General features: G+C 42.1%; 1 protein-coding gene across 3 annotated transcripts in view; it reads left to right on the top strand.

The window, feature by feature from the left end:
- The first annotated feature begins 1,446 nt into the window (after positions 1-1,446).
- Positions 1,447-22,786, top strand: part of CCDC50 (coiled-coil domain containing 50) — a 72,653-nt gene continuing 51,313 nt past the window's right edge. Inside the window, exon 1 of one of the 3 annotated variants that reach the window (XM_010592858.3) lies at positions 1,447-1,909. In XM_010592858.3, the coding sequence (XP_010591160.2) occupies positions 1,861-1,909 (49 nt within the window). In that variant the 5' untranslated portion in view covers positions 1,447-1,860. Of the gene's footprint in view, positions 1,910-2,010; positions 9,284-22,786 lie in introns of those variants that run through there. The other 2 variants (XM_064271965.1, XM_064272099.1) reach the window with 2 other exon arrangements.

The following is a 22,786-nucleotide window of genomic DNA, read 5'->3' as shown; positions in this document are numbered from 1 at the left end:
GAGGGTACATTGAAAGTGCATTAGGAGAGGATCCCAGAATCCAGCAGGAACCACAGCTGCTCCCAGTGTTCTCCTTTGCTATTGTAGCAACATCAGAAAACAAGCTCTTCAGCCCTCTTTCTCTTCGCTTCTCTCTTCAGGTTGCCTTCCTTGTCTACTAATGAGGGCAGGCTTTTCCCACAGGAACTAGAATACTTACTTTCCCTTCTTTGTGTATTAGTCCCAGGAAACTTTTCTGCTTGACCTAACTTGGTCACACACTCACCCCTTAGAGGAATGTGTGTGGGTGGGAGTGGGGAAAGAAAGTAACTGGGATGAGAGAATCTTCTGTGATTGCTCAAGGTTGGGATAGAAGCCCGCCTCTGAGGAGGGGGAAGGGGCAGAATTCCAAAGGGAGGAGAGATACTGTGGCTAGGAGATGAGGACAGGTGAGGGCTGTCTACTGGGAGACAGAAATGTCACAACCACAGTTCAATGTTTGAGAGGAATGATTTGTCTGACATACGTTTTTATCACCCCGTTAGCGTGGAGGAAACCCTGGTGGCATAGTGGGTAAGAGCTACCGCTGCTAACCAAAAGGCCTGCTAGTTCAAATCCACCAAGCCCTACTTGGGAACCCTATGGGGCAGTTCTGTCCTATAGGGTCGCTATGGGTTGGAATCAACTCGAAGGCAACGGGTTTGGGGTTTTTTTTTGGTTTGTTATTACCACGGAGCCCTTGTGGTACAGTGGTTAGAGCTTGGCTGCTAACCAAAAGGTCAGCAGTACCAATCCACCAGTGTTCCTTGGAAACCCTATGGGGCAGTTCTACTCTGTCCTATAGGGTGCTATGAGTTGGAATGGACTCCGCCGCAACGGGTTTGATTTTTAGTAGCCACGGGAGAAAGACCTGAGGATCTGCTTGTATAAAGATTACAGCAAAGAAAACCCTATGATCCAGTTTTCCTCTGTCACATGTGGTCGCTATAAGTTAGAATCTACTTAAAGGCACCTAAAAACAACAGTACCTAACACCACACTGGGTAGACGTCCGTCATTTTTGATGAATGAATAGCTCAGTTTCCTCAGCAATACGTGATCGTTCTCTCTTCTCTAAGCTGGCCAGGAATTTCATCAGTTACTGTACTAGTCTATATGTTATATTAGAGATTTTTCATGCCCCTATGTTCTCTCTCCTGTAATCCTGGGTGCAAAAAGAGGGTCTGAGACAGGGCTAGACACTGTAAGCATCCTGTGGCCATCTCAGTCCCAGAACTGAAGCACAGGATGCTGACAGTAACGAGTATGTTCTGGGTGACCCGTATGGCCTTTTCGTTGAGGCCTTCAGGACACAAAGCCCCCACCTAAAAGCGCGACCCCACGGTGGGGAGGGAGGCAGGGCCCGGGGGCGGGGGCACAGCAGGGCCCCAGCCTCAGGCGCGTCACTGCGCACAAAGGAGACAGCAGGAGGCGGCAGCTGGAGCTGATCTGGGCTCGCCAGCCGCTCTGGCTTGCGGTTACAGACCTGCAGCTCCTCTCTCTTCCCCTCCCTGCCCGGCGGGCCCGCCCACCTTTCTGTCTCCTCTCTCCCGCCGTACCGGACCGCCCGGGCCCATTTCCGGGCTCCGGATATTTGGTATCGGTCCGGGCCGGGGGCGCGGGAGCAGGTGGCTGCGGCGGGGCAGCTGGGGCGCCAGGCTGGTGCGCCGGGGGCTGGCTCCGCCGCCTTTGTCGCCGGCCGGCCCACTCCCTCCTCCGGGCCCGCGCGCGCTGTCGCCTGGACTTTGCGCCGCGGCGGGCGCTGCTGCTGCGCGCGGAGCCCCGGGCGCCGGCGGCTGCGGGGAAGCGGGCGTTGCCGGGCAGCCAGGACCCCGGCCCAACATGGCTGAAGTCAGCATCGACCAGTCCAAGCTGCCCGGAGTCAAGGAAGGTAGGGGCCGGGCGGCGAGGCGCGCGGGGTGTTCGGTGGCCCCGGGCCGGTTCTCTCCGGGCAGGGGCGTCGTCGCGTCAGTCCCCACAGCCCGCGCGCGGTGCCCGCCTTGTGCCGGCCTGGCTGGGGAACTGAATGTCGGCTGTGCGCTGGAACCTTGGGCGAGTCACTTGGGTTCTGAGCCTGGTTCTGCCCGTGTGAAGGAGGGGAGGATAGCACCCCCCTCAGCAAGTGGTTGTGCAAATGCTCCGCTGAGTAAAGGGCAGAGCGCTCAGAGGACGCTGAAGCGATGGGCCGAAGCGGCCGGTTATTGTTCTTTAAATCAAGGCCCAGCCTCGCTGGCTTGAAGGGCTGGGAAGTGCGAAGGGGTTGACGTTCAGTTCCGTGTGGAGCCTTTGTTTTGAAACATGACTCTTTCCCTGCTCTCCTAACGCGGCGGCTGGCTGGCTGACTTCCCCACCATACTCAAGGTTGAAAAGTTTAGTCTTGGCACTGCCCTGAGCGGGGTCAACAGGAGGGCACCGTAAGCATTAAGAAGCACAGAACGAGGGGAGGGGGACACTGGTGACCTTGGTTTTTAATGGTTCCCCGTACTGATGTCCAGGGAAATAAAGATTGATTAGTACTGGCCTGGCTTGGCCAACAGCACGTGGCCCTTTGATTTCCCTTCCCTAGTCTTCATCAGCTGTCCCAGCATCCAGTGTTTTTATTTTTTGAGCCCTTGGGTGCTGGATCGCTGTAAACTTTCCTTATCTTTGGCCCTAGGAAGCGTAGCAGTCCCAGCGCGCTACCTGGACTTGGAAAGGCTGCTGTTGCTGTGGGTGTCATTTCTTTCAACTGAGTAATACGGTCTGAGGTGTCTTGGGAATGTGGAGTTGAAAATAAGAATCGTTGCTTTCTTTGAACTGTGTGCTTCCTTGTCAACTTGATTTGACTCAGACTGCCTTGTGGGGTGCGCTGGCTAATGCAAAAATCCCACAAAAATTAGTGCCTGCTTGACTGTTTTCTTTCCTGGAGTTCCAAACACTAGGAGACCAAGTTAGTGACTTTACTTAGAATCTTTAGCGGAGCTAGGTCTGTCTTCTTGTTCCTGAAGGGTGTTAGAGTTGAAGCCTGTGATCTTAGCTATACTAGTTTTCCAACCTTTCTATTCTTGACCTGGATTTGGTGAAGACTCATGCATCCACATGTAAATATAGTTTTCATAGCACCGTCTAGACTAAGAATTCTGAAAACCAAACCAAAAACCAGACTCATTGCCATTGACTCGGTTTCTTCCCGTAGGAACTTTATAGGACAGAAAGAACTGCCCCGGAGGCTTTCCAAGGCTGTGATCTTTACAGACGCAGACTACCGCATCTTTCTCCTGTGGAGTAACTGGTGGGTTCGAACCACCAACCTTTCAGATAGTAGCCCAGCAAAACAAATCCCCACTTTGAGTGTCCTAGTCTTAGAGATGATCTGTGTGTCCCTTGCCTTTGGGTGTGAGTTTTTTGTGTGTTGTGTGTGTCTATAGAGAATATGTGACACCTGTGTAGTGTGTAGTGCTTTCTTGGAGTGGGTGGTGAGTAGAATGCAAAAGGGGATTCCAATAAAAACTTGTGTGTGAAGTATTTATCACGTAGTGCTGTGATTTTACCCAGTCCCCCATCCATGTCAGTAGCCTGGAACGTCTTAAAACTCGCTTTTTGTGTACATATGCATTTGTATTACCCTTAACTCATCCTTACTAAGACATGGTTTATTCTAGCATATTCTTTCTCCAGGAGTTCTACAAAAACATCCCATCTAAAAATGCAAGATTTTTCCATTCCTGAACTTAGACAAACATTTGAATTGGCTCTCATTCTGCATAATGTGTTTGGCAATCAAGCTTGCATAATCTGGTAAAGTGGTAAGGAGATTTAGTGTGGCTCTTTGATGTACCTTCATTAAGTCAGAATTACATAAATATTCATTGATTTTGAAGGTTGTCAGATATGGCCTAGAATATCATTGTAAGCATTTGACTTTTTTAGTTCCAAGATTGTCAGTGGAAACAATGCCTTGTGCTAGGAACCTACTCATGGTGGTGAAGTTTTTGATCTGGGAAGTATTAACGTCTAACAAACTGCATCTCCTCTAATATAACTCTTAGTTATGGTCCAGTTACTTCCTAACAATCTCTTTGGACCCTACTTAAAAAGAATAAAGGTTGTTGCCCATAACTTGGGTAAAATATGCACAAACATTGAGACTGTCCTTAATTTTGAAAGTTCAACTGAGTTTGAGAAAAAGGTTTAGTAATTCATTTAATATTCTGGCACAGATTTTTAAACTCCATTTAAAAAAATCTCTGTCTTCATCTCTTTTTAATTTATATCTTTGGTAGGTTTATATATAACTTCTGTTTGGGATTATGGGGTAGATTCCAATAGAGATTAAGAACGCAGTGACTGCTCCTTCCCCCTGCCGTTTCTTTAGGAGATGGGGAACTTCATGACCTTTATTGTGAACGTATCAACAAAGGTCATGGGTAGCAGCTGACATCAGGGAAAGGGGATATTTGAAATCTTTCCTAGGTTAAAATCCAATGCTTGCTTACTTAGCTATAAGGAGGTCAAAGACATTCATCATTTGGACAGACTTTGTTTTTTTGGACCATGACCCATTGAGAAATCTGTCTTAAAATGGACAAAGAGAAAGTTTTGTGTCCATATGTAGGTGAAAAGAATTAGGTCAACTAAATGAAATGTCAACCTACATCATTATTTCTGGTTTAAAAGCATATTTGGAACATCTGCATACTTTTTGTCATGGAAAATACTGTTGCCAGTGTTTAGGAAAAACTTCATTCTTCCGAAACTTTTAAGGTCCCATGTAAATCATCGCCAGCCATTTTTATCAATGAGATGCAACATGCAAATCGTGACTGCTAGGCAAAGGAACTGCCGGTTCTAACGATACTCTGGAAGTTCTTAGAGTTGAGAGCTTGGAAGCCACGTTTCTAAAAATGAGCACTTTTAATCAGTTAACCTATCTTAGAATTTTGGTCAATTTTACATTCTTTGCTGAATCTTCTTTCTGACATAGCAGTCAGAATTTCCCACTTTTCTTTTTGCTGTCTCCAGTTTCTGTCCTATAGCAGTACTTCATTTGAAGTAACCCCTTATCACCGTAAGCTTGCCCTGTTTTCCCGTCTAACACAGGTTTCACATGGTTTTGATCACATTTTCACTAAGTTTTGATCTGACAACATTACCCTGTTCATCAAAGTCATTTCTAGCCCATTTTTAACTGTATGAACACCGCTACAGTTTCTTCAGCATTAGGGTTTTCCACTTTCAGCTGTTTAGACTAGTCCAGCCCTCCCATTTTCTCCCAGTACCCACCCCCCTTCTTTCTTTCTTTCGTTATAGCAGCTCCCCAGATCTCGTTTTTCATCATGTTTTCCTAGGGTCCTTCAGACGGTCTACCCTCTCCAAAAAGTTGAGTCGCTTTGTGTGTGTGTTTAATGTCTGAAATCAGTACCCCTAGGTGTGGCTTACTTCTTGAAGTGCAGATAGCTAGCTAATCTGAGAACCATCTTTTTTCTTTAGTGATAGATAAAATTTAGTATGTTTTCAAAAATGTCTACAAGGGGAAATAAACCTAGAAAGCATTGATCCGTTTTTGGTCCGTGACACCCCACCGTTGACTTAATGGTATTCAGAACTTTAAGGGGAAGATAGACATTATGACTGGTGCAGCAATAAATAAGCAGTCTCAGAGAACTAAAACTTCGCACATGCGCATTGAGTATCTGATGTGATTGCCATGTTTGTGAGATGTACAGTATCTGGCTCCAGGGGCAAACCCACTTTCCCTTTTCTTCAGATTCCACAGTAGTTGGTTGTTGTTGTTTTAATAAGATGATGGCTGAATCCTCTCAAACAGGAAGGCTTGTGTCTTATTTATCTTTCTTTACCCTAATCTAGTTTCATGTATTTTACAGCAAATATTCAGTAAATGGAAACCTTGGTGGTGTAGTGGTTAAGTGCTATGGCTGCTAACCAAAGGGTCAGCAGTTCGAATCCACTAGGCGCTCCCTGGAAACTATGTGGCAGTTCTACTTGGTCCTATAAGGTCGCTATGAGTCGGAATCAACTTGACGGCACTGGGTTTTTTGTGTGTGTGTGTTCAGTAAATATTTGAATGCAGGAGTGATGAAGATGTCATTAGATGTTATGTTGGTTTGGAAATCCTGTCTCTGGCGTAATTCATAATCCTTCTCAGAATATGGGAAATGCTGGTAACGCAATGGTTAAGGTTTCAGCTTCTAACCAAAAGGTCAACAGTTCAAATCCAACAGCCACTCCTTGGAAGCCCTATGGGGCAGTTCTACTCTGTTCTGTAAGTTTGTTGTGAGTCGGAATCGACTGGACAGCAACATCATCTTTTTTCCTTCAGAGTATAAACTCTTAAAGGGCTGAGATAATACCTTTTAACTGTGTGTCCCACATATCATAATACCAGCATGAAGTTTATAAAAATTTTTAATCTCTTTGGTTTTTTTCCTAATGTTCACTTTTTCACGGACACCTCTTGTAAATAGAATGCACCCAACATATGTGTGTACAAACATTGAATGTAAAAAAAATAATTCTGTGCCCTCTCTTCTGGCCTTGGAGAGACTCATTATTAAGAATAGAATTTTAGTAAAAACATTTTTTGAAATGCCATTTTGTGGGTGTGACTTTTATTGAGTAATAGGTTTAATTTTTTTATTAAGAGAAAACAAAATCACATAATTTGGGAGCTGGAGGGATTCTTAGATGCAGAGGTAAAGAATTGTTTCTTTGCTGGCTGTCGTGTCTTGCATGAGGGTAGTTCCCTGGTAAAGGCTGTTCTGTAGCGTGTAGAATGGTCTGCACTGTGATGGAGAGGCAGTCATGCGTGGGGCAGATTTACATGTGGTCTATGGCCATGTGGTGTGATTCACACACACACCCAAAATGCCTCTCACATAAGGGAAAAAAAATCTCTCTGTTTTTTGCTGCGTAGAGCTTTACAGTGATTTCTTAAATGAATAGAACTTTTTGTTTCCAAATGGACGTAGCTGTTCTTTGTAAAATAAAAATTCTATTAAAAAATTTCTGAAATCATTCAACTTTTTTTTTTTTTTTAAACTAACAGGTACTTATAGAACAATTTCTCCCATGTAGGAAAGTGGAATTAGTCGATATTTTAAAAAGGGGTCTCATAATAGAAAACACGGATCTAGGTCAACTTCCTCGTTTTCCAGCTGAAAATCTGGGGGCCAGAGAGGAGTGAGTGATACCAAGCTACTGAGGCTAAGTAGTTGGGAGTTGGCACATTGGGGCTTAAAAAAAACCCTATTGCCATTGAGTCAACTCCAACTCAAAGCGACCCTATAGGACAGAGTAGAACTGCCCCGTAGGGTTTCTAAGGAGTAGCTGGTGGATTCCTCTTGGTTAGCAGCTGAGCTCTTAACCACTGTGCCACCAGCGCTCCATATTGGGGCTTAGAAGTAAAAAAAAATTAGAACTTTGAATATTCACACAGTTGAGTCTTCTCTCTTTCCTTCACTCACCTTCCCCTTCTTCCTGTCCCCTCTGCCCCGTTCTCCTCTTTCCTTTAAATGTTTCTGTGGGTGTGTGAGGTCCGTTCCTAGTAAGGCTCCTTAATGCTGCCCTGTGCTTAAAGCAGTAGAATAACAATAATGAATGGCAGAACAGTCTCAGAGGTTTCTGAATTTAGTCGTTCTAGTGATAATGTTTGATGTGGATGCTAGTGATGAACATAGGTTTTATCTTAGTTTTTAAATTAAAAGCAAGTTTTAGCTCTTATTTTTGATCTCATAGATGAATTAATGGATGAGCTATAGGAAGTCACACTCCTGCTTTAGTATCACTGCCTGAAAATCATACAGAAAAAAACCACGTTTCTTCTGTGGTGTACTCAGAGCCTGAAAGGGCTAGTGTTTGAAAGCTTGGACGTTTTAAGCTGAAACGTGTTGGGGAAATACACTCAGAGAAAGCATAGGCCATGGCCTTTCGTCAGCTTCTAGCAAGGATGGAGTCTTTAATTGAGATAAATGAATTTTACCTCACTCGCTCACTCACTTTGTTGTTGTGGCCTGGTGCCAACGCATAGCGACCCTATAGGACAGAGTGGAACTGCCCCGTAGGGTTTCCTAGGTGAACGCTGGTTGCACGATGGTTAAGCACTCGACTACTAACCAAAAGGTCATGGATTCGAACCCACCAGCGGCTCTGCAGGAGAAAAGACCTGGCAATGTGCTCTTGTAAAGAATTACAGCCTAAGAAGCCCGATGAGGCATTTTTACTCTGTCCCACAGAGTCTTTGTGAGTCACAGTCGACTCGGCGGCACACGACAGTAACAATAACGACAATCTTCATGGGAGCAGATCACCATACACTACTTGAAATCCCACTTCTCTTAAGCACAAGAGCCAATTTTAAAATGAACCACCCCGCACCATGGGACTCTTACTACAGCTGTGTTTGCAAATTTCAGAAGTACCCACTGTAAGTGCCATTATTAATGCCTTTGACTGATGACCCATTTAAAGGGGCACTAGACTTCAAGGATGTAAAATTAGGATACCCTAGATCTTGGCTGAGACCTACAAAGGATAATTAATTTTTATATCCAGAAGGACCTTGGGAATTATTTAGACCATTGATTCCCAGATGTTTGAATTTAGAAACCACTGCAGCTTCAAAGGCCCAAAACCACAGGGGGAAGATATGGGTTATTGAATAAAGAGTTCTCAGATATGACTTTAAAAGTAAGGGCATGACAAACACACGGACACAAAGATAAGAACTAATTTCCTTTTGCCATCATTTCATAAAAAAGAGCCCATTAACATTTGCATGCGCAGAGGAGAGCTAGTTCGCCCATCATCTTGTGACAGAAGACAGTGAAAACTTCAATAAGCTAGAAGCTGTTCTACTCCAGCACGCGTGGGGGCGCCATGAGTAGGAGTCCTCTCCGCGGCAACTGGTTTTTGGAGCCCCTGGGTAGTTCATATGGCCAAGCACTTGACTAGTAGCTGAAAGGGTGGTTCAAACCTACCTTAGAGGTGCCTCAAAAGACAGGCCTGGCTATCTGCTGCTGAAAATGCTACGGAGCAGTTTTGCTCTGCACACATGGGGTTGCCATGAGTTGGAATCAACTGGGTGGCAGATCACCAGGCCTGTCTTCTGACGTGCCACTGGGTGGGTTTGAACTGCCAAATCTTTGGACTAGCAGTCAAGCACTTAACCGTCTACGGCACCCAAGGACTCTTTCTTCTAAGATAGGGAACTGTAGACTATGGCCCAGGGGCCAGTGGGGCCCACCCAGCATCTGTTTTTGTACAACAGGTGAGTTAAGAATGGTTTTTAAAATTTTTAAGTGTTGAAAAAAAAAAAAAAACATTTTGTGACACATGAAAATATTATAGTCTGCCCTCCTTATCTGTGGGTTCCCCACCTGCAGATTCAACCAACCGTGGATCAAAAATATTTGGGAGGTGGGGTGGGAATGTTACCTTGTTGCTGATGTGTACTATGTAGTTAGGCCTAGGGTGGTTGCATTTGTACTGAACAGGTACAAACTTTTTTTTCTCATCCTTGTTCCCTCAGCAATACAGTATAACAACTGTTTACATAGTGTTTACATTGTACTAGATATTATAAGTAACCTAGAGATGATTTTTTAGAGATGATTTAAAGTATACAGGAGGGTGTATATCATTTTATTTAAGGGACTTGAGGATCCTTGGGTTTGGTAAGGGGGACGTCTTGGAACCAATCCCCCGAGGATACTAAGGGACAACTGTATATGAAATTCAGATTTCAGTGTCCATAAGTAAAGCTTTATTGGAGCATAGCCGTATTCATTCACTTACATTTTAGCTGTAGCTGCATTTGTGCTATGAAGGCAGAGACAAGTAACCGTGACAGAGACCATATGGCCCGCAAAGCATAAAATTTTACTCTCTGGCTTTTTACAGAACAAGTTTGCTGACTCCCACTCAAAGACCAAAACTATTGGAGCCATTTTGGATAAAACTCTTTTTAAATTAACCCCCCCCTTTTTTTTTTTTTTTTAGTTATTTCAGTCATCAGCATGAACATCAATTATACCTTCGCTTAAATGGTTCCCTCAGAGACTGTTGTTGATTTAACTCTTAATCTAAATGGCAGCATGTTTTATTACTTTTTAATGATTTAAAAATACAGAACTTTTATTCTGAGTTTTTCTTTCTTCCTTTTTTTAATAAGAAGAAACAATTTATACTCCTTATAAATTTCTAGTGATTCAAAATTAGCTATCCGTGGAGGCAGAGAAGGCCTGGTGGTGTGGTGGTGAAGAGCAGTGGCCGCTAACCAAAGGCATCAGCAGTTCACATCCACCAGCTGCACCTTGGAAAGCCTTTGGGGCAGCTCTGCTCTGTCCTGTAGGGTCACTGTGAGGTGGAATCAACTGGATGGCAACAGGTTTGCTTTTTTTTTTTTTTTAATGGAGGTAGAAATTTTCTATAAAGTAAGAGTATGTCATATGCCAGTTCTGAATCTCAGGGACTTTCTTGAGTAAAGTGTGTGGGTATCCAAACAATTCAACTTTGTAAAAAGTTTGCTTTTTTTTTTTTTTAAATTACTGGTTCTTTTCAAAACTTGTTGCTGACAAGTACATGAATGAAGTGTTACTTTGTCTTCTTTGAAGTATCACTTTGTCTCCTTTGAAGTGTCACTTTGTCTTCTTGGAAACTTGTGTCAGAAAAACTTAGGCTAATTTACCAACCTAACTCTCAAGGCTTGCTATGTGATTACCGTTTCCAGTCCTGAAATGTCTCTTCAGTGTCCTAATACCAGGGGAGTCTCCACTGGACTTTTTTGTTTTTCTAATGAGTCATAAAGGCTGAGTCACTTTCCATTAGCTTGACACTCGGACTTTTAACTGCATGTTGTCAAAGTGTAAATAGCTTGTAAGGTTATCTTTTCTGTCTTCACTGCCTCCTTATCACAATAAAATCTGTTTTGTTTGTTGCCTGTAAACCAAAAACCAAACCCACTGCTCTGGAGTCAATTTCCACTCACAGCGACCCTCTATGGGGCTTCCAAGGCTGTAATCTTTACGGAAGCAGATTGCCACATCTTTTTCCTGAGGAGCAGCTGGTGGGTTTGAGCTGCTGACCTTTTGGTTAGCAGCTGAGTGCTTAACCAGTGTGCCACCAGGGCTCCTTTGTTGGTTATAGAGGGATCCATAATTTACATTTATTAAGCATTGCATTCACTAATTTTTGAGTTCCATTTTTTGGCAGTATTTTTTTTTTTTTAATTTTTACTGTGCTTTAAGTGGAAGTTTACAAATCAAGTCTGTCTCTCACACAAAAACCCATATACACCTTGCTACACACTCCCAATTATTCTCCCCCTAATGAGACAGCCTGCTCTCTCCCTCCGTTCTCTCCTTTCGCGTCCTTTTCTTGGCAGTATTTTAAATGCCTCAAAATATTAGCCTTTTCTTTCGACTTATAAGATTCTGTATAACTGTAGAACGATGTTGTTAGCTGCCGGCAGGTAGGCCCCGACTCGTGGTGACCCCGTGCACAATGGAATGAAATCTTGCCTAATCTTATGCCATCCCCATAATCAGTTGGGGATCAGACCCTTGTGATCCATAGGGTTTTTACTCACTGATGTTTGGAGGTAAATTGTTTGGCCTTTCTACCTAGCCTTAGCCTGGAAGCTTTGCTGAAACCTACTGAGCCTCACAGCAACACGCGAGCCTCCACCAACAGACAGGCGGTGGCTGCACGTGAGGTACGTTGGCCAGAAATCCAGCCTGTGCCTCCCGCGTGGAAGGTGAGAGTTCTACCACTGAGCCACCACTGTTGGCAAATACCGTCAAAAACTCCTTGTCTACATGGGAAACCTGAAGGAGAAAGAAAGAAAGACGGGATTCAGTTGAGAACCATATTCCTAGACTGTGTTCTGCCCATCTCGCATCCTGAGTTTGGCCTAACATCTGGGCCAGCAGCTCTTTTGGAAAGTGCTGTTCACACTTGATGTCTGTATTTACTAATCACTTTCTGTTTTTGCCTAGAAGAGTTTTCCTGTCTTGTCCGTGATTGCTGGGTCCCAGCGTGCTGTGTCTGCTTCTGTTCTTTTCCTAGGTTTCCATGGTCAGATGTCATTTTTTCAAGTTGGGCTTTTGTGTATCCACAAACCATGTCTTCTTTTCTTTAGTTTTTATGCTTACCCTCATTAAAGCTCCACAGAGCTAATCTTGAATGATCATTTTGGCTGTATGTGTATGTTGGAGGGGACAGACTGGAGGTGGAGAAAATAATTAGGGCACTATTGACAGACTCCAGTTTACTGTGCCTTTAACCTGCCTGGATGCCAGGAACTTCGTTTCAATGACGCTCAAGCGCCCTGTACTAGAATAACTCCTGGGGCTTAAAGCAGGGTCACCAGTTAATTTACAGGCCAAACTCGGAAACTTCATGAATAAGAAGGGGTGTTACTTACAATTTCACTGGAAAACAGGCATATACTAGTGACCAGCCAACTGAGGAGACATTGCTGAAGTACCTTAGGAAGTTTGAATAGGATGACTGAGCTAAGTCCTCATTACCAAACCCTTTCTGATTATGTAAATGTAAAATTTTCAATGGCATTTAAAACCCGAAGGATAACCGCCTGCCGCAGACTGTCCTGATGTTCTTGAGTCTTGAGTCTCCCAGCCTGTTAAAACAAAAAAAAAACCCAAACCCGTTGCCGTCGAGTTGATTCCGACTCACAGCGACCCTGTAGGACAGAGTAGAACTGCCTCATAGAGTTTCCAAGGAGCGCCTGGTGGATTCAAACTGCCAACCTTTTGTTTAGCAGCTTTAGCACTTAACCGCTATGACACCAGGGTTTCCCCCAGCCTGTTCGGTGAGGTGAAACACTAAAACTAGAACATGGACTTGTTGGATCTATTTTTTAACTTAATTCCTTAAAACTGACCCCTCTCTCTGTTTTTGTTTTGCTTGGTTTTCAAATTCCAACTTAGCCCTTGGCTATCAGTTGGCCTTACAAAGGCATTAGCAGCGGAAGGCTTGGAGCCCCTGTCCCTCCCAAACACAGAAAACGGTTACAAGGCATTCAGGAGGATGGCAAACCCAATGTGGGGTTGAGGGAGAAGCCTTAGTCTGGTTTTTGTAAACTGGCCCTCTCCAGTAGTGACTAAGAGGAGGGGGAGAGGGTGGTAGAGACTAACTTAATTGCATCTAATCCTGAAACTCCCTTTCATTTCCTTCCCTCCCCTCCACTCGCTGTATCCCCAGAGCTGGCTGGCCAAGAGGGTAAGGTGAGTGTTAAGGCCCTCAGATAATTTGTTTTTTATTTCATAATTGTCTACTAAATGAAACCTGAAATCTACTTATAGAATAAAGGAGAAATCATTGAAGTTTCATTTGGTTACTTATATTTGGGTTTATCGAAACTTAGTTTTCTGTTCCAGTTTGTGGGTTCCCCCATGAATTCCCCCAGAGTGTGAGAAACAGATGTTGAGTAGATTCATGCAATTGAAGTGTTTAATAATATAACATTTTCTTCCTGTTAAATAGGACCACCACCACTGACAAATACTTCAGATTAACTCAAGGCCTAATTAGAAGTGTAAGAGGCTACCTTTTTTTTTTTTTTTTCAATTAACTTTTATTGAGCTTCAAGTGAATGTTTACAAATCAAGTCAAACTGTCACATATAAGTTTATATACACCTTACTCCGTACTCCCACTTGCTCTCCCCCTAATGAGTCAGCCCTTCCAGTCTCTCGTGACAGTTTTGCCAGCTTCCAACTCTCTCTATCCTCCCATCCCCGTGCCAGACAGGAGATGCCAACACAGTCTCAAGTGTCCACCTGATACAGATAGCTCACTCTTCATCAGCATCTCTCTCCTACCCCTTGTCCAGTCCCTTTCATGTCTGATGAGTTGTCTTCGGGAATGGTTCCTGTCCTGGACAGACAGAAGGTTTGGGGACCATGACCGCCGGAATTCCTCTAGTCTCAGTCAGACCATTAAGTATGGTCTTTTTATGAGAATTTGGGGTCTGCATCCCACTGATCTCCTGCTCCAAGAGGCTACCTTTTGACCCCATACATTTTTACTATTCATCTTTTCAGTGAGTGGGCTTCTGCTAGAATTAGTTTCCGCAGTATTTGCTGTACTTCAGTGATACATTAAATGTCATCCAAATTGGCATCTAGTTTGAGTTATGTTAATTATGTAAAACTCTGTTAATGTTTATCCATTTTCCAGGAATATAACGTGGTGTCATTTTGTTGTGGTTAATAGAGGATCCAGTTAGTTTCCTAGCTTGGTGTTGGATTCCATTCAGAATTTTTACGTGTCCTATTTTCTCCTTTAGATTTGTTTTTAAATAAAGGGAGGGAGGGACTTATAAAGTTTTAATTGAACAGGTCAAAAAATTTTTTTCTTTAAGCTCTCGGGTATAAGGAGAGATAACTGAAGATTCTGAAAGTTTTGGTTTGGAAACTGAAAGAATGAGCGTAGGGACAGCAAACATGGAATGGTTTATGATGAAAAAGGGGGAAAAATAAGAGCCAGAGAGTCAGCACAAGAGCTTTTGCTTTGGGGTTGGATGGAAATTGTTTCTTAAATAAGAATATAAATTCAGTAGCCATCATTTATAGAACGTTTCTTGTTGGCTATTCAGGGTAAGTTTAGTGTTGGCTGTATACATTACTGTATTTCAGTGCCTAGTACAGCACATTTAAGTGCCCAAACATTTGTGTTGAAAGATCAAATTTATTAGATTCAGTCTTCTTAAGGACTGTATAATTCGCCAAATAAAAATAATTTATTGTTCTCACCCAGTGCAACTTTTTCTTTGGGTTTAATTCCTAGTTATTTTAGAATAACTTTCTAAATTCGGGGACTCGAGTATCTTTCAGTTTCGTGTGATGTATTAACACTGCTTTTAAAGCATGTAATGCTGGTTCGAACCCACCAGCCGTCTGTGAGACAAAGATGTGGCAGTCTGCTTCCATAAAGATTTACAACCTTGAAAACCCTAAGGGACAACCCTACTCTGTCCTGTGGGGCTGCTGTGAGTTGAAATCATCTCAGCGGTGATGAATGTGGGCTTTTGGTTGGTATGTGGATATTATTTTTTTAAATGACTAAAATAATTTTTGGCTCTTTGAAAAGCAACAGATGTTAGTGAATCCTCTAGAGCAGAAAGGTTTGGACAGCCTGTCTTCCTGTGCACAGGTGCAGTTTGCCTCGGATTTTCTTTCACTTCCTCTGCAGGGGAACTGCATGATAATCAAACGTGCTGTAGAGTGTCCTGAAGCCAGTTTCCATAGTAATGCATTGAGAAGGTGGACATTTGGAACACACTCTGGTTGAACCTAAACACTTGGTGATTCTTCAGGGAGCCTTCTGAACATGAGAGGTCTTCTCTTTTCCAGACTGTACTCTGATCCTCTGGCCCCCGGGGAAGCCTTTTAGTAAATGGCACAACCCACAGTTGTATTCATTGAACAGTTAGTAACTGATAATATGGTCTCATTTTACATCGATACTGAGGGTTCTGTGAGAGCTGCTAGTTGAAACAGGAAGAGCCTACGTTTTTATAGGACACCAGATTGAATGAAAGGTTATTTTAAGATTTACTGGTGGTTAAAGCTACTACCCAGATGGATAAAAGCAGATGTTTGCCATTTTGTGTGGTCGAAATAGCGAAACCAGCAGCAACAACAAAGAAAGCAGTATTTGGTGCAGGAAAAAATTAACATATCAGTCATTCCGTATGGATAGGGTTCATTCATACAGCCTGTGGTTGTCACAGTTTTAGATGAGGTGCTGTCTCCAGGAGGCAAACGTATATCACATACACTGAATCAACTACATCTTATACAACTCTTAATGTCTAAATTGGATGGATTCTTAAGGGTAGATTAGACTGTCTCCTCATAGGTCAGGGCATTTAAGCTCTGATTTGGAAAGTAACTTGTCAGAGGTCTCTTGGTGAGCTGCTGGCAGAGCCGGCACTAAAGTGCCGACATGTCTGAACCTCAGAACAGGGCTGTTTGTACCTGAACTTGTTTCACCTTGTATGCAGCAAGAAAGCCTTTATATTAATCTAAGTTGGTCAAGAAATACCTGCATTTCCTACAGTAAAGATGCCAAAATGTCTTTTGGATTTGGCAAAAAAAATTTAATGTAGCAACTCAAAGTACAGAAATTGGAAAATCCATCTAGTTTTAGCCTTATCAAAAAATTACAACTTACATGCTAATATGTTGGTTGAATTTTGACTAGGTCCCTGGGTGGTGCAATTTTACTAACCTAAAGGTTGGTGGTTTGAACCTATCCATTGGCACCTCGGAACTAGGGCCTGGCAATCTGCTTCCATAAAGATTACAGCCAAGAAAGCCCTGTGGAGCTCAGTTCGACCCTGCCACACATGGGGTAACCATGAGTCAAAATTGACGTGACTGCAACAGCTTTGGTTTGGTTTTTGGCATAAGTACTTAACTTTCGCATAGAATTCTACTTTGCTTTCTAACTGGACGTTCAGCTGAAAGAAGTCTGAAGTAGTAGAGCTTATTAAATATCATGTAGATACTGATTTCCGTTTAACTCAGACCCTCAATGTGTGTAGGAAATACCTTCTCCCCCAGTTGGCCATATGAAGTTAGGAAAAAGCAGTATAGAAATGCAATAAACTGTTGATTATGTTGGAATTCCTTGCCAGCAGACCTTGCACATGTTCTTAAGAGGAAGTAGTGCATGCATGCCCCGGTATAGATTCTCTACTGGAAAAGTAACTACCTCTGTGTTAATCAGTGACTTAGTGGGAACTGATTGCGAGAAATGCTTAGGAAAAGATAACGAAGTGTAAGAATTCATTGGCTCTCATGGTGCTGATAATGATGTTGTTAGTTGCAGTTGAGCTGGCGACCTTAGGTATGACAGACTGAAACATTGCCTGGTCCTGAACCATCTTCATGATTGCTGATGATAGTAAGTTCCATTTACTGAGTTCCTTCTTATTGAATGGCAGACTTTTTTTCTTTTTTTTTCTTAGCAGGGGAAGGGGCTCTTCATATACCTTGTATCATTTAGTCCTCGAACATTTATCCTCATTTCATAGATGAGGAACCTAAAACAATAAGAGATTAAATAACTTGCCCAAGGTCTTTTAGGTGCTCCCAAGTTGATGTTTTTCTTCTTCTCTGAAACACTCCTTAAACACTGGGCAGAATCCAAAACAGCCATGTTGCCACTTTACATACTTGGCTTAGTTTTTGTATTTTTAAAGCGTTGTTAAGCAACCTCAGCATTCTTCTTACTGGAGTTTACCACTGTGGTTGTCAGCTTCAGTTTTTGCTTCTCTCTTCCCATAATACTAGTGGATTTCCAGCTTTCTTGGGAAATAAAGAAGGGAATAACCATCAGAAATTCACAGCTAAGGTGACTACAAATTTCTGCCTTAAAAAAAAAAAATCCTCTGATGTATTACCTAGGGGGAGAAGTGATTGACAATCATTTCTTAAAATCTGTGCTTAGTGTTACCTGTGTAGGAATTTTCTGGACCAACTTGGAGACAGAGTTTGGATTCTTCTTCCAGTTTACTGTTGGGCCACCTCCTTATTCAGAAAAGGCTGTGTTCTTAGGAGATGAATCCTGATTTGAATGGAAGCCTACTGGTATTGTAATTAGGAAAGTAAATCTCCGAATCTTCTGGGGACAGGTAGCATTTAAATTATTCTTCCCCCACGTTAGAGTAGAATGCTAAGTTGATTCTAGGAATGATCGCAAAATATCTTTTAGAAAACTGGGTTTCTACTCAGTGAGCATGACCAATTACTGAATACAGCAACACATCAGAGTAGAATTCCAGAAATCTGTTAAGATTTGCCCTTTTGTTTTCTGTCCATACTTTTTGATTTACATAATCCAAGATTACTGAAAATGTGTATAGCGTGGAAACCCTGGTGGCTTAGTGGTTAAGTGCTACGGCTGCTAACCAAAAAGGTCAGCAGTTCAAATCCATTAGGCGCTCCTTGGAAACTCTCTGGGGTAGTTCTACTCTGTCCTGTAGGGTCGCTATGAGTCAGGTTGACTTGACGGCAGCGGGTTTGGTTTTTTTTTTTTTTTTTTTTGGTGTATATAGTGCTGACAAAAGATTTTGGAATGGAATTGTGAGTGTTGTAATTTGCTTTAAGGGCACAAGGTTCCAAGAGGATAGTTCTGCCATGGCTACTTATCCCATGACCTCTATTACTAAAATGAAGTTGTTGGGGAATTTTGGGAATTCTCAAAATTTTTAAAAATTGAAGTGAATTTACTATTCTAATGGGGGGAGAAAAAAAGCACTAGCTTTTTTTTTTTTTTTAAAGTATCCACTTGCAGAAGAGAAGTAGAAAATGGAAATACCTGAGTCAAGGAAAAATAGAACTCCCAGTGGCTAGTACTTAAGGAAACTCTCTTGACATACAAAGCCAATAAACCAAAATGGTTTTTCTTCTGTTGGTGTAAGCTTGTACTTAAGTTGGGCTGGATGTGGTCGTTTGGGTTTTAATGAGCATGACTGGGTTTATCCAACAGTGGTTTAAGCAGATGGGTGGCTTTTCTTTCTAGGCTAAGGCAAACAGAGAACGGGCTGCCAAACCATTTGAGGGCTTGCTTAAATGCCAGGAAAAGTGCCATTCAAATAGTGGAACAACTGAAGGCTGGAGTTTCTTTAGGGATACAAGGAATAAAAATGAAAGAAATACATTGTTATTATCTGGATATTCTTAGTGAAAAATTGCTTTGAAAAAAATTCTCACTATTATGGCTTATGTAATAGTATTCACCCTTTTAAGGATGTCTTGTATGGTTAAGAGCTACGGCTGCTAACCAAAAGATTGGCAGTTTGAATCCACCAGGTGCTCCTTGGAAACCCTATGGAGCAGTTCTCCTCTGTCCTATAGGGTCCTGTAAGTTGGAATCTACTCGATGGCAATGGGTTTGGTTTATTTTGATTTTGTGGTTGTCACGGGTCTATTGTCTATTTTCTGCACGGAAGGGTTTGACCATCTCCATCAGAATTATTTGTGAGCCCTTTAAAAAATAGACTCCTTGCAATGGTCAAATACTTAACATTTATTATTACTCTCATTTTACAGGTGAGCAAACATAAGTGGTACTAAATAGTTGGTTGAAGATCATTTACCTAGTAAGTGGTAGAGCCAGGTTTAGATTCCTACATTTCCCGGACTCCAAAGTAAGAGCACTCTTGCTTATACCGTACTGCTTCCTTGTGTAGTGAGAAGTCACCTGAGTATCCTGGAACCCATGCTCTGTGCAATGTACTATAGAATTAGAGTTTCCTCTTCTTTTAAGCATAATTTTGGTAGCCATCTCTTTAATTATGAAATTTTATAAATCCATTAAAAAAATAAATGGACTCATTTTAAAACAGCAAGAGTGCTTCCGTTTTAATCATTTTTATGGTATTGAGAGAAGTTACTTATTTAACTGCTGTGTAAGTTCATATATTCCTGAATTGCTCTACAGTGGAGCACCCATGTAAAATTTAAGCGTTTTTTAAAAAAGGCACTGAAGACAGTGAATTTAGAATATTCCTAATTGTGATGCGTTTATTTTTGAAGGCCAGTTGAAGTTCACAAATCTACATACACACTCATACACATTACTAATCAGAAAGGTTCTTCAGTACGTGTTTGATTGGTAAAGTATTAGAGATCAGCAGAGTTTATTTAATAGCATTTATATTTCCCAGAATTGAATTCCTTTGCAATGTTGAGCTCCTGGTTCACTATCTTTACGGAGGGGTGTTTGTTCACTTGTCTCTGTAGCTGTTATCTGCATAGTACTTGCTTGATAAATGTAGAACAACTCTTCACCTTTTCACCCTGCTGAGTTCAGCAACACTACCATCACTTTGTTGTTGTTAGTTGCCGTCCAGGTGGGCTCCAACTCACGGTGACCCCATGCACAATGGAACATGGCCTCGTCCTGTACCATCTTCATGATCGTTAGGTTGATAGAGTCCATGGTTGTGGCCACTGTGTATTTTGAGTGTCTTCTAGCCTAGTGAGATCATCTTCCAGCACTATATTGGACAGTATTCTGTTGTGATCCATAGGGATTTCATTGGCTAATTTTCAGAAGTAGATCAGCAGACACATCTTCTAGTCTGTCTTAGTCTGGAAGCTCCTCTGAAACCTGCCTAGCATGGGTGACCCTGCTGGTAGTGAAATACCAGTGGCATAGCATCCAGCATCATAGCAACTCCCAAGCAACCACAGTATGACAAACTAATAGGTGGGTGGTAGACCATCATTTTAAGGCTGAGGAAAAAGAAACATAGGAGGAATGTCTGTATGCAATCACTTTGAAGATAAAACACTGACTAATGTAAAACCAATAATATGTTCAAAATCCTTGGCTGTCCACACTAACAAAGTGAGTTATCTCTGTTGGTTAAAAGGTTAAGTGTGTATGTACGCACACAGATGGTTAAAATGGTTTTAAGTGCTGCTGAGTCTGAGTTCAGGTTTAGTCAGTGGTCCACGTGGTCTAAATTAGCCCTGTCTTACCTATCACGCTGATTATTGTCTAGAGCAGTGCTGTGCAACAGAGCTTCTGTGATGATGGAAATTTTCTGTATTCACACTATCCAAAATGGCAGCCACTAGCCCTATGTGGCAGTTAGGCACTTGAAATGTGGATAGTGAGACTGAGCAACTGAATTTTTAAGTTTTAATTAATTTAAATAGCTACCATTTTGGACAACAAAGATATCTAGTGTTCATTAAGCTGAATTTACTCTTTACTCTTTGTATCAGCCTTCTCCAGAGAAACAGAATACACACACACACACATAATATATATGTCTATATATACACATTATATGTGTTTGTGTATGTGTATGTGTGTGTGTATATGTGCATATATACGTACATACATGCATATCATTAGGTGCCATTGAGTCAGTTTTGACTCGTAGTGACACTGTGTACAACAGAACTAAATACTGCCTGGTCTTGTACCATCCTCACAATCGTTGATATGTTTGAGCCCATTGTTGCAGCCACTATGGCATTTCATCTTGTAGAAGGTCTTCCTCTTTTTCGTTGACCCTCTATCAAGCATGATGTCTTTCTTCAGGGACTGGTCTCTCCTGATAACATGTCCAAAGTACGTGAAATGAAGTCTTGCCATCTTTGCTTCTAATGAGCATTCTGGCTGTACTGCTTCCAAGACAGACTTGTTCATTCTTCTCATAGTCCATGGTATATTCAGTATTCTTTACCAACTCAATAATTCAAATGCGTCAGTTCTTCTTTGGTCTTCCTAATTCATTGTCCAGCTTCTGTATGTGTATGAGGTGATTGAAAAAACCATGGCTTGGGTCAGGCGCACCTTAGTCCTCAGAGTAACATCTTTGCTTTTGAACACTTTAAAGAGGTCTTTTGCAGCAGATTTGCCCAACACAATGCATCCTTTAATTTCTTGGCTGCTGCTTCCATGGGTGTTGATTGTGGATCCAAGTCATAGGAAAGCCTTGACAACTTAATTTCTCCGTTTATCATGATGTTGCTTATTGACGCAGTCATGAGAATTTTTGTTTCCTTTATGTTGAGGGATAATTAAAACTGAAGGCTGTAGTCTTTGATCTTCATCAGTTAAGTGCTGCAAGTCCTCTTTGCTTTTGGCAAATAAGGTTGTATCATCTGCATATTGAAGGTTGTTATTGTGTCTTCCTCCAGTCCTGATGCCCCCGTTATTCATATAGTCCAGCTTCTTAGATCATTTCCTCAGCATACAGATTGAATAAGTATGGTGAAAGGATACAACCCTGACACACACTTCTTATGATTTTAAATCATACAATATCCCCTTTTTCTGTTTGAATGACTGCCTCTTGGTCTATGTACAGGTTCTGCATGAGCACAATTAAGCGTCGTGGGATTCCCATTGTTCGTAATGTTATCCATAATTTGTGACGGTCCACACTGTCAAATGCCTTTGCATAGTCTATAAAACACAGGTAAACATCTTTCTGATATTCTCTGCATTCAGCCAGGGTCCGTCTGACATCAGCAATGATTTCTTTCTTTCTATGACCTCTTCTGAACCTGGCTTGAGTTCCTGGCAGTTTCCTGTTTATGTACTACTGATGCAACTGTTTTTGAATGATCTTCAGCAAAATTTTACTTGTATGTGATATTAATGATATTGTTCACTTATTTTCATGTTCTATTGAATTATCTTTCTTTGAAATAGCTAAAATATGGCTCTCTTCACAGTTGATTGGCCAGGTCGCTATCTTCCGGATTTCTTGGCATAGATGAGTGAGTGCTTCCAGTGCTGCAGCCGTTTGTTGGAACATCTCCTTTGGTATTCTGTCAATTCCTGGAGCCTTGTTTTCCGCCAGTGTCTTCAGTGCAGCTTGAACTCCTTCATTCAGTACCATCAGTTCTTGATCATACGCTACCTCCTAAAATGGCTGAACGTCAGCCGGTTCTTTTTGGTACAGTCACTCTGTGTGTTCCTTCCATCTTCTTTTGATGCTTCCTGTGTCGTTCAATTTTTTGCCCATAGAATCCTTCAAAATTGCAACTCAAGCCTTGAATATTTTCTTCAGTCCTTTTGGCTTGAGAAATGCCAAGCATATTCTTCTCTTTTGGTTTTCTAACTCTAGGTCTTTGCCTGTATCATTATGATATTTTACTTTGTCTTCTCCAGCCCCCACCATGAAGTCTTCTGTTCAGCTCTTTTACTGCATCATTTCTTCCGTTCGCTTTAGCTACTCTACGTTCGAGAGCAAGTTTCAGAGTTTCTT

Source organism: Loxodonta africana, chromosome 1 (genome assembly GCF_030014295.1).
Source record: "Loxodonta africana isolate mLoxAfr1 chromosome 1, mLoxAfr1.hap2, whole genome shotgun sequence".
Lineage (NCBI taxonomy): Eukaryota > Metazoa > Chordata > Mammalia > Proboscidea > Elephantidae > Loxodonta > Loxodonta africana.
This window is presented reverse-complemented; position numbering and strand designations above follow the sequence as displayed.